Source organism: Sprattus sprattus (genome assembly GCF_963457725.1).
Source record: "Sprattus sprattus genome assembly, chromosome: 12".
Taxonomy (NCBI): domain Eukaryota; kingdom Metazoa; phylum Chordata; class Actinopteri; order Clupeiformes; family Clupeidae; genus Sprattus; species Sprattus sprattus.
The window spans coordinates 18,061,711-18,074,210 of record NC_137910.1 but is presented as its reverse complement, the minus strand read 5'-3'; the positions used below and the strand labels follow the sequence as shown (position 1 = coordinate 18,074,210).

The following is a 12,500-nucleotide window of genomic DNA, read 5'->3' as shown; positions in this document are numbered from 1 at the left end:
TATCATATCATTCTGATAGGACTTTTAGCTGCTCCTACTTCTCTCTCTCTCTCTCCTTCTCAATGCCTATGCATGTGTGTATGTGCGTGTGTGTGTGTGTGTGTGGGGGGGGGGGTATTTTATCCACCCCTCCCCCTTGTGTGGTGAGCAGTGTGTAGTGATGGGAGTGAGGGGGAAGATGAGGATGCCTCCTGCCCTTGAGGGACCTCCTAGCCTCTGCAAAGAACGACAGCATCCCCCCCTCCCACACACAAACACACACACACACACACACACACACACACACACACACTAGAGCACACAGGGGACGGGCTAGTACGTCCAAACAACAACAACCATAAATATGAATTTACACGGATGACAGTTGCTGGACTGCTGCAGTGCAGAGGGGGAGCGAGGTGCCCGGTCTCTGCCACTGTGGTGTAAAACTCTGCAAAGTCATCATGTGGGCGATGTGATCTCATTCAATCACTTATTACTAGGGTTGCCAAAATAACGTGTTAATTTAGATTAATTCATTATAACGTTTAAAAAATATATGTTTTTATAAAATAAAGTTTTCTAAAATAAAGTAATAATGTTAAAAAATAACACACAGATTCACACTCTATGATGCCTCATGTCCCAGTATGTAGAGCGCCCAGCGTTTTGGTTGAGGTTTTTAGTGAGATTTGATCAGTGCTTTAGTTGTTGGTGTAGTCTGATGTTACAACATGAACATTGTGTGAAAGGCATTTTATAGATCCCAGGCCCTGGACCTCCAAGCACAAAGGTGAAAACAGAAGGGAAAAACTCCCTTTTAACAGGAAGACACCGGCAAGCTAAGAATATCATCAGGACTGAGCTCAAGAGACACGCTCTACCGTGTTCACATGTTGTATCATTTACTCTGTAATTCCATAGAGTGTTCAGGAGAATGTTGATGATGTGACTGACCTTGGTTGCCGCGTCAACAGATGCTCCAAGTTTCAGTAGCTCTGCCACCACCTCCACATGGCCTTCTTTAGCGGCTAGATGTAGCGCATTCAACCCATTCTAGAACACAGAACCCACACATCAGCTGATCAAGAGAGCCATTCTAGAACACAGAAACTAAACATGAGCTATACATAGCATATATACATATATATATATTTATTTATAAAACACAGCCATTATACAACTCAGAACCCAAACATCAGCAGTATAAACAACATAACCATTCTCAAACACAGAACCCAAACACAGCTTTGGGTGGTTGATAGTAGGTTTAAAATATGCCTGTTCCGGGTATGAATGAGTCGGGCATGCTCACCTGGTTGCAGATGTTGATTTCCACCCCACTCTTCAGGTAGTCAAGGACCTTCTCCTGGTTCCCCGCTCGGGCGGCACGCAGATAGCTGGCATTGCTGTCTGACTGAAGAGGACACACAAGAGGTCAAAGGTCAAACAAAAGTCAACCTCAGGTCCAACTCAGACACGAAAAAAAAAAAAAAAAGATCAGGCCATAGGAGTCATAGGCATGTAAATAAGTTTACATCAGAGGACTTCAAAACGCTTCGACTGTGTGTGTGTGTATGTGTCTGGGTGTGTGTATGTATTTTACATGCACGCAAGCACATCATCTTAATCACAAAAGGCAAGTAATATTTTTCCAGGCTGCTTTGTACCTCATCAAAAAGTGCCATCAGATGTCAGGAGAGTGACAACTGAGAAAAGAGTAGTATTTCCGAGGGACGTAATATCTAATTTGAAGTCCTAAACAGCCCACATGCACTCATTCACTCACTCTCTCTCTCTCTCTCTATTACACACACACACACACACACACACACACACACACACACACACACACACACAAGGCCCCCCAAAACCCCAAATCTCTTCAACACAACAGGCTGACAAAATTCCTTTGTGCTTGGAAGAACCTTTCTGTCTACCCCCGTAAAACAGAAAAGTCCCCGCAGCTCCAGAGAGTTAAAGCAAAAAAACACTCCTCAGCAGGTGATGAAAAGTTCCAATGCCTCCCTCCGGTTCTCTCTCTCTCTCTCGCTCCAGTTCTCGCTCTCTCTCTCTTTCTGCCTGTGTGTGCAGACAGAACTTCCCAGATCTCTCCTCTGAAGAAGCAGCGTGTGAGATGAGAGAGTCCTTTAAAACAGCGTAACCAATCCTGATCAGAAGAGATAACAGTCTAATGAGCATCTCCTTTTCCCAATTCTCTCTCTCTATCTCTCTCTCTCTTTCTCATACACCCCTCGCTCTCTCTTTCCATCACTCTCTCTCTCACCCAGCGTATTCTGCCTTTTCCCTGCATGTCTCAAGGGGTTAAGAGACTGGCTCCATTTGTTTCTGAAGATTCAATGGGACTCCATGGGGCACAGACTCAAAACAAGCTGACGTGTTTGTGAGTGTACGTGTGTGTGTTTATGTGTCTAAGAGAAAAAGAGAAAAAGAGAGAGTGATTGTCTGTGTGTGTGTGCACTTTTGGCCTTGTCATATTACCACTGTCTGCTGTCTACTATCTGCTGATTTTTGGGAACATTCCAGTTGACACAAGTGACCACACAGCAGAACGCAGCACAGAGCTCTGTCCACAGTGATTTTGAGTTCTAAACAAGAACACTCCGTGACAGAAACACGAACAGGAACACTGTGGGGCTCACACCAGCTCTCTAAGGACACAATCTGATTGGTGGAATGACTAAAAGCTGTGTGTATATGTGTATGTGTATGTGTGTGCGTGTGCACATGGGGGGAGGGGCATAGCAGATTTACCTAAATGAATGTTCTATATTTGGTTCCCATTAAAGACCCCCCCCCCCCCCCTCCCCCAACACCACCAGCAGCACCAGTCCCATCACACACACAGAGTGACTGGGAAACCAAACCACACCAGTGCCCCTCCTGTTAACCTCTTTTACAGGAATGATTCCACCTCCTCTGGGTAAACGTGTATGTATGTGTGGGTGGGGCGTATATATATATATATATATATATATGTGTGTGTGTGTGTGTGTGTGTGTGTGTGTGTGTGTGTGTGTGTGTGTGTGTGTGTGTGTGTGTGTGTGTGTGTGAGAGAGAGAAATAGAGAGAGAGAGAGAGAGAGAGAGAGAGAGAAAGAGAAAGAGGCTTACAGTGTGTATGTGAGAGTGTGAGATGGTGCGAGTTGAGCTCTGCTCTTATGTAGTCTATCTGTGTGGGCTTCTGTTAGTCATATCAGCCACTGCATCACAGCAGCATGAAGTCCACTGTAGGGGCCCTACTCAGAACACTCCTACACACTGCCAATCTACTGAGAGAGAGAAAGAGAGAGGGGGAATAAGGGAGAGAGGAGAAAGAAAGAAAAGATAGTGGGAATAAGAAAGATAAAAGGGGGGGAGAATACAGATAGATAGTCACAAAGGGAGGAAGAGAGAGGAGGAGAGAGGGACAGAGGGAGAGAGAGAGAGATGTGATCACCAGCAGCAGAAGAACAGAGCACAGAACCAGGAGGAGAAAGAGAAGAGTCGTCTCCCAGCAGCCTCCCCCACACACTCTAATCCCTCTTCATTATGATAACGAACTCCAAAGCCCATTACGCCAAAGACATTGACTGTGCTCAGCCCAGCCGGATAGAGTGGGATTGGGAATTTCCACTGGGAATGCCGCCCTCCCCGGGCCTTCTGGCGTCCCCCTGAGGGGCACACGGGGTCACAGCCCAATAATGGTTCCACTTAGAGGGCACACTCACTACGAGACATGCTGCTGATGCTGATGCTGCTGATGCTTCTGATGCTGAGCATGAGGGGGTGGCTGGTGCAGCAAAGGTGTTGCGTTATGTGTGTGTGTGTGTGCTTGTGCATATGCATATCTGTGAACCGTGATCCGTATGTGAAATATGTTTGTATGTGTTAGGGATGGATGTGTGTGAGAGTGTGTGTGTGCATATGTGTTTGTGTGTGAACATATATGTGAGTGTGCGTGTGTCCGTATGTGACATATGTTTGTATGTTTTAGGGATGGATGGACTTGTGTGCGTGTGCGTGTGCGTGTGCGTGTGCGTGTGCGTGTGCGTGCGCGTGTGTGTGTGTGTGTGTGTGTGCATTCATCCGTGTATGACATTTCAGTGTGTGTGTGATGTCACCAAAACAGTGTATCCAGTTGCCTGAGATCCATTTTGCATTTTTGCTTGACATCCCCCCATGCTGAGATATAATCCAGACATTAAAATAAGTCTCTTAAACTCAGTGCTTTGCCTGGAGAACACAGACAGCGGCCAGTGCAGTCCATTCATAGTTCCACTGGTGATCCTCACACAGTCACGCTCCAGATACCGACATCACAGGTCACCTCCAACAGCACTGACCTTCCCTTGCTTGCTCAAGGACAAAGGAGTGCTGAGGACAGCACATGTGCATCACACACCTCACCACATCACACACACTCCCACACGCACAACACATCACTCACACACACTCACACACACACACAAACACGTTCCCACATGCAGGGATTGAATGCAGGAAAATTAGATTAAACATTACAGGAATTGGACACACACACACACACACACACACACACACACACACAAAAACACACAGAGAGGTTAACAGGCTCACGTGGATCTGTGTGAAGTAGCATGAAGCTAAAGTTTGCCTTTTAAAATAGCATGACTAGCTTTGTCTGCATCTCAATTATTCAGCGTGGGTATTTCCCTGCTGAAATTCTCCTGTTCAACCAACCATTACACACTTGCCGACATTTAAGTACACACCACAATAACGCTGTGCGTGTGTGTGTGTGTGTGTGCATGTGTTAAACCCACTTTATATATAGAAAAGGTATATATACTCTCTGTATATATTTCAGGTAGGTGATGAAAGTGCTATACAAATGTACATGTTTCCTAATCATCACATGATGTGAAGAGCACCAATGACAGCAAATATGACCTGGCATGCAGCCCATCATCTATTGTCCTGCCCTGATCGAAAGGCAAAGTAAATATTGTATTATTTAGTTTTATTATTTTTAGGATAATAGACAGAAAATCGGCTACAGTTCATTCATTTCTCAAGAACAGTTGGCTGGGTGCAGGACACATCAGCTCCACAGAGGAAAGTGCCTTGTCAACACACAGATTCTGTCCAGTTGATCACTTAGCGTGAGATAAATAAAGTGGGCACAAAGGCAGAGGAAGACAGAAAATATCATAGTCAGGGGAAACAGTCTACCTCAATGACACGTGATGTTCAACCACAAAATCTCTGTGTCATAACCGCTGAAGTCCCCCATCCACGCCAGCCCTTCCTCTCCCCCTGATGTGTATGTGTGTGTGTGTGTGTGTGTGTGTGTGTGTGTGTGTGTGTGTGTGTGTGTATGTGGTGTGAGTAATAAGCTAAATATGCTTAATCCCAAATCGCTCCATGCTGGATCAGAATTGGTTGTGTCCCGGTGACAGATTCTTTCTGGACGGTCTCAGTACAGGCAGGCTTTGGGTATGTGCTGAGGAGACCATGATGAAGACTTCTTTATTTGGACTCTATTTTATATATATTTTGGAGATCAGCTTATAGTAATACTCATTTCAGCTGTGACAGCCACATGATCTCCTCTACTCTGTGTGGAAAAAGTGCATTTCTGTCCTTACAGCAGTTTTCCCCCTAAAACTGTAGGCTCCCTACCCATACACTATGGAGAAATCAAATAAATGAACAACAGTTTATTTAAAAAAAATGTATCTAGTAGTGTAGACATTTTGTCAGTGTATGTTGAGGCATGGCTCCACACAGAGCCCCTGTCAGGTGTGTGTGTGTGTGTGTGTGTGTGTGTGTGTGTGTGTGTGTGTGTGTGACTAGAGAGAACATCCTGTGGGTGTGTGTGTGTGTGTGTGTGTGTGTGTGAGGCTAAAGGATTAGCACTGAAAATATAATTACTTCCATCGCTCAAATGTCTCTGCACAATTAACAGGGAACTACAGAGAGTAGGGAAAGAAAGTGATGGAGAGAGAGAGAGGGAGGGAGAGAGGGAGGGAAAGAGAAAGAATAAAGAGAGGGGGCATAAAGGCATCTAATCCATCAACAGATGCATCGATAAAAGCAAAATGACAAATCGTTAGTCTGAATAACAAATGCTTAGAGAAGACAAGTACTTGACTTCATTGTGTTTGAAGACCCATTTTTCTCCATTTTGCCCTCTCTCAGTCTCTCTCTCTCAATCACTCTCTTCCTCCATCTCTCTCTCTATCTCTGCCTCTTTCGCTCGGCCTCACTCTGGGCTCAGCCATCAGTGATAACGCACCATCATCAGAAAGGCCTGCATCACTCTGCACTACATCTCACACACAAGCTGTCGCCACAAAGTAGCAGACTGGCAGACGACAGGAGACATAGAACACCCCTGCACACACACACTCTAGTTCAGTCACGCACTCACACACACACACACACACACACACACACACACACACACACACACACACACACACACACACACACACACACACACACACACACACACACACACACACACACACACACACATACTCACACACATACATTTCTGCAAATTCTGGAAGAAGCTTTAAGTGTCTGAACAGGCTAGTGTGTGGGTCTGAGGTGAAGGTCCAATGGCAGTTCAAGCCATGCTTCCCAAAGGCTACCACTGACCTGACTGCTTATTTTTCTATTCTTGATTTCTACACAGGAGTTTAGTGCTTGTTCTTATGAGTCCCTGGGTCTTTCTCCGGTTATGTAGTCTTTTAAGAACATGGTTGTGTCAGTCTTATGACTGAGGGCTCAAGTCAAATGTTTCAGTTCTTTGACCCCTCTCCCTGATAGTGGAGCAGCCGCCTTGCATCTTTGAGGTCACCAGGGTCCATACCTCTGTAATTTGTTTCAGATTCAAGTACAACTGAATAAAAAAAAGCCCTCCTTTTGTATCATGGGAACTTAAAAACTGCCAGCAGATGCACAAAGGAAGCGGGTGGATTGCTCATAAACTGGCAGAATACAGCATTCAGCAAGACAAACATTGAAATGACAGTAACTGTTACAAATATTCAAACATACTATGAAACATGTTAAATATGAGATCACTGGTCACAGTATGCTAGGTCATTCATAGTAGCATTAAACATCATACTACTACTACTGCTACTACTACTACTACTACTACTACTTCTAATAATAATAAATACATGTATTCTTCTCAGCTACCTTACAGTAAACTATCGCCACATTGGTAATAAGGTCAAATTTAATGTCCAAACCTGCAGAAACCAAATAGAAAAGAGAAAGAGACCAGTCAAAATGTAAAAAATGTTCAGACAGAATAGGTCACTATAAGTCTGTTTCTTAGATAAGCCAAGGACTGAAGAAACTGTAGGACGCATGCAGGTTTCTTACACAAACACACACACACACACACACACACACACACACACACACACACACACACACACACACACACACACACACACACACATGCCAAAGTCAAGAGGGGCACACACATACACACACACACACACACACACACGCCAAAGTCAAGAGGGGCACACACACACACACACACACACACACACATACACACACACACACACACACACACACACACACACACACACACACACACACACAAAACAAAAGATCTTAATCACAAGTGTGTAAAATAGCCTTTATATATGTAGTCTATAGAACATTCTTAAGCACCCCCCCCCCACCCCACCCCCCCTGACCTCACTGACAGCACATCTGCCCCCATACTCCCAAACTGAGGATACTTTATTTCACCATTCTGTCACCCGAGTGGAATAACCTTGTCACATCAGGTCCCATATCCTGTCATTAACGATCATGAAAGTGCAACCATACCATGACATTATCAGAGTTTTGGATGTCATGAAAGACAATGTCATGTGCTTAAAAGATGTCCAAGCAATCAATTACCAATAACTGGCACCATCTCTGCTATTATATCAGCTTATTACAATCTTCTTATAGCATACTTATGACATGGTTGTGTCAGTCTTATGACAGAGGTTTCAAAATGAATAGTCCCCCCCCCCCCCTATATTGTAGGCTCATTTTCAGAAGTAGCGAGTTATGTTCATCTTTAAAGTGTCTGACAGCGACCCTTCTGTCGCCCGAGTAACTCATGACAGGGAACTCTGTGAAGAAAGGCACTTATATCACTCTACGCAAGAAAAGGTGGAGACAGAGGAACAGTTCCTGCCACAAAGTAATGATAATGGTAAACGGACTGCATTTATATAGCGCTTTTCTACTCATGGAGCACTCAAAGCGCTTTACACGTTCATGCCTCAGACATCGACCCATTCATATGCCGATGGTGGAGGCTACTTTCTAAGGCGCCAACCTGAGCATCGGGAGCAGTTGGGTGTTCAGTGTCTTCCTCAAGGACACTTTGAGACTTGGTGAGGAGGAGTGAGGATTGAACTAGCAACCTTCTGATTGCTAAACAACTCCTCTACCTCCTGAACCACTGTCGCCCCTAAAAAAAACCAAATCTGCCCATTCTAATCTTCTCTAAATGTCAGCAAACAGCAGCAAGCTAGTCAGAATCTAAGGGAGAGTTACTAGACAAGTCATGAAGCGATCAAGGCCTTTATTTTTTCAGAGTGCAAATGTGACTGTTTTCTTTTCCATGTCAAAAAATTTGCATTGTATGTCATGTATGTGTATATATTGTATGTCATGTATTTGCACGTACAGTATGTCTCATTTTCACATGGCCATTTAGCAGTGCTGTTGCATAGTCCATAAAGCCACGCATAAAGCTTGTCTGAATTTGAACTGCTATTGGTGCTGGCATGGTGATATTCTTCATGATAAACAGATGAGCCGTCCAGAGTAACTCCGTTTACCTCTTGCCTGTAACACACACATTCACCAGAAGGTGTGTTTCTGGAGGCATCTGTCATGTGTTTTCCCTGTCTTTCTCTGCTGTGTAGTGCTGTACGCACACCACAGACAGGCCCAGCTGCAGAAATGTAGCTAGGGAGTCTACAACTGAGTTGGTATCTGTGAAGATATTATGTCCACAGCTTCTATCTGCCATCCCCCCTTTCACACGGCTTCACAGTGGGCTAAATATCGCTTCCAATACATACTATGCAGCTTCTAACACACACACACACACACACACAAAACCATACACAAGCACACACACACACACACACACACACACACACACACACACACACACACACACATATACACACACACACAAAATACACAAACAAACATGAACACAGAGATCTAGTGGCTGAGTCTGCGGTGGATACCACCCTGATATGGCTCTGAGCTGGCCCTTATGTAGCTCTGATCTGGCCCTGATCTGGCCCTGATGTGGCAGTTTTGGGGTTATCCAATATCTGGGCTGTTCAAGAAGAGAGGATTTTGCACTGGGTGTCTGTGATGCCTTCAGATCCACAGCGCTTGTGCTCTGACTGCACACACACACACACACACACACACACACACAATGGAATTACTTTGGTAACATGAATGGGCAAAGTTCTGAGAACAAGAGTCAGCTTAGATACTCTTACTGTGCAAAGACAATATCACACACTGCGCATGTCCACTGCACACACACATTCACAAAAACACTGTTTGTGAGACTGTTTTTGTAGATGTGGATAAGTCCAGGCCTCTCTGGCACAAGTGGGAGTGTGTGTGTGTGTGTGTATGTGTTTGTGAGTGTGTGTGTCCGAGGGCTTGTAAGCTGTGAGATAATAGTTTTGCTGAGGCAGTCTGGCCCACATTGTGTTCATTACATCATGTTTGGACACAGCCCCCAACACACACACACACACACACACACACACACACACACACACACACACACACACACACACACACACACACACACACACACACACACACACACATAAACAAACCAAACCAAGCCAAGCCAAGCACACTGTGCATCTACCAACAAACCACCACATTATCACTCTAACTCTTGTTTAAAAAGTAACCGTATTGATCCTTAAACTCTCTGCCTGCCAACAGCATTAGCCCAATCTATAGCACTCATTTTTACTGTAAGCACTAAGAGATGGGAATATTGGCAAGACAGTGGCGTGGAGTCAGTCTACAGCACCCGGGAAACTAACTGGGACTATGGGGAATATCTAGGAATATTGATAGGGTTCTGTTGCCTTGTTATCCTTAGGGGGTACATTAGGATACAGTGTTCCTTATTCAAGAAGTCTGATCACACACACACACACACACACGCACCTCAGCAGGGAGACCTTAGATCCTATTACAAAACCTCAGCATAACCAGAAGAGCAAATACATATTGCACTCTCAAGAGTAAAACAAAACGCATGATTATACAGTCAGGACAGAGGAAACTTGTATATTTGCATATGCATTGTGGGTGCATGTGCAATTACAGTGTATATTTATATGTTTATGTGTTTGTGTTTGTGTGGGAACCTCTGCAGTGAAACGAGGAACAGGACGGACACACACACAAGACAGTTCCAAGACACAAGACATGCACTTTCCTCATGGTGAATAACATGTGTGTGTGTGTGTGTGTGTGTGTGTGTGTTAGAAGATCCATGGTGTGTATTTGGAGCGATATTAAGCCCCCTTTAAGTAGAATGAAAGGGGAGATAGCATGTGTGTGTGTGTGTGTGTGTGCATGCATGCGTGATATATTTGCATATGAGTGTGTGCTCCAAGTGTGTGTATTTTTGTGAATGCATGCGCAATGTGTGTGGGTGTGTATGACTCTCTGGGCAGTGTGTGTGTGTGTGTGTGAGAGAGAGTGTGCTCAGTGTGTGTCTGCGTGCGCAGTAGGGGTTCAGGTAACAGCCCTGAGTAAGATGTGTGTGTGTGCAGCCCAAAAGTGTCATCCAAGCACACTGCAGAGCTCCTCGCTCATGGGTTAGAAAGCCTCTAATCCAACAGCACACACCCACACACACACACACACACACACACGTGTCAGTAGTCACACAAACATCCTCATTCTGTCATACATTCTTTCTCTCTTAAACACATGGATATAAAGAAAAAATGCCACACCCCCAAATACCATACAAAGCCAAAAACGCACTGGCCTACTTTCACACAAACAACACACACACTCATACACACACACAGATATGTGTGCCTATACTAAACTCCCGTCCACACACAAACAAAAAGGGCTACGCTGATCTATCAGCATCTGCACATAAACAGCAGTTTGTAAACAGTTAAAGCCTGGCCAGGGACACTGGGGATATCTGCAATACTTGGAGAGGACAGAGCAAGCCGACATGAGATGTGAGGAGTGTGTGTGTGTGTGTGATGCCAGGTGGCAGGAAGCCTTGCCACCCTGTTCCAAGTACAACTCAGAATGCCCCCTCACCCTCCTTACACACACACACACACACACACACACACACACACACACACACACACACACACACACACACATAAAGCAAAAGCTAGCAACATGACTGCCTACTACAGAAACAGTTCAACAACATCTACGAATCATGACCGCCTAACAACACATTTCAACAACAGCAATTAGACATCATGACTTTCTAGTTCCCAAGCATTTAAAAAATCTTTAAGCATCATGCATGTATAACATTTCAGCACTATAACTTTCGGACAAACTCAAGAAAATCTCAGGACTTAAACAAATACAAAATCAGCCTTTCGCTTGAAATTGAGACATTTTGAGGAAAGAAAATATGAGCTGCTTTCCAGAATGTCCAGTCTAACAATCCCTTCATAAATGTCCCTATAGTAAAACACACACACATCTCCCCCTTCTGCTCTGCGATCTCGCCTGTGTCAGTCCTGAACTCTGGATATTTCTCCAAAAATCACCACAAGCGCTTGTCCTCTATTCACACACCTTCAACAGCAGCACATCCAGCCAGCACTAAAAGACCAGCAGCCCCAAAGTCAGCATGTCCCTGACATAAAAAGGAGACTTTCTTCAACATACAAACACACGCACACTCATGCACACACACACATACACACATACACACACACACACACACACACACACACAGACACACTCATACACAAGCACACATACACACAGACACAGACATAGACATAAACATAAACACACGCACAAGAGAAACACACTCACTAGGAAGTCTGCTCCCTCTTCCACAGCCATGCTTGTGTGGCGTTGCTGTTGGCTTAAGCTTTAGCGTTAGCGAGTGAAAGTGGAGCTGGGAGTCATCCGCTCAGGCTCAGGGACACACAGCGGTAGCAAGGTGTCATTGAGTCACGTGACCGACCACACGGAAAAAAAAAAAACTGCCAGGGAGGCAGGTCTCTGAAAATGGATGCTTCCGTTGCAACTGTGAGTGTGTGCACGTGTGTTTGTGTGTCTGTGTGTGTATGTGTTTATGCGTGTGTCTATTTGCATGCATATGCGAGTGTGTGTGCTTTTGTGAGGATGTGTGTGCTTGCATGTGTCTGTGTGTGTGTGGTCAAAAGGATACAGTTGCTATGCGGGTCTTCACGTCTGTCTCTCTCTCTC

General features: G+C 44.8%; 1 protein-coding gene across 1 annotated transcript in view; it reads right to left on the bottom strand.

Moving 5' to 3' along the window:
- The window catches only part of LOC308373656 (ankyrin-3-like), a gene marked incomplete at its 5' end in the record, with an annotated part of 97,253 nt that overhangs the window by 67,109 nt on the left and 17,644 nt on the right, over positions 1-12,500 (bottom strand). The window contains 2 exons of the mRNA XM_080849251.1: positions 937-1,035; positions 1,295-1,396. Of these exons, the coding sequence (XP_080705377.1) occupies positions 937-1,035; positions 1,295-1,396 (201 nt within the window). The remainder of the gene's footprint in view (positions 1-936; positions 1,036-1,294; positions 1,397-12,500) is intronic.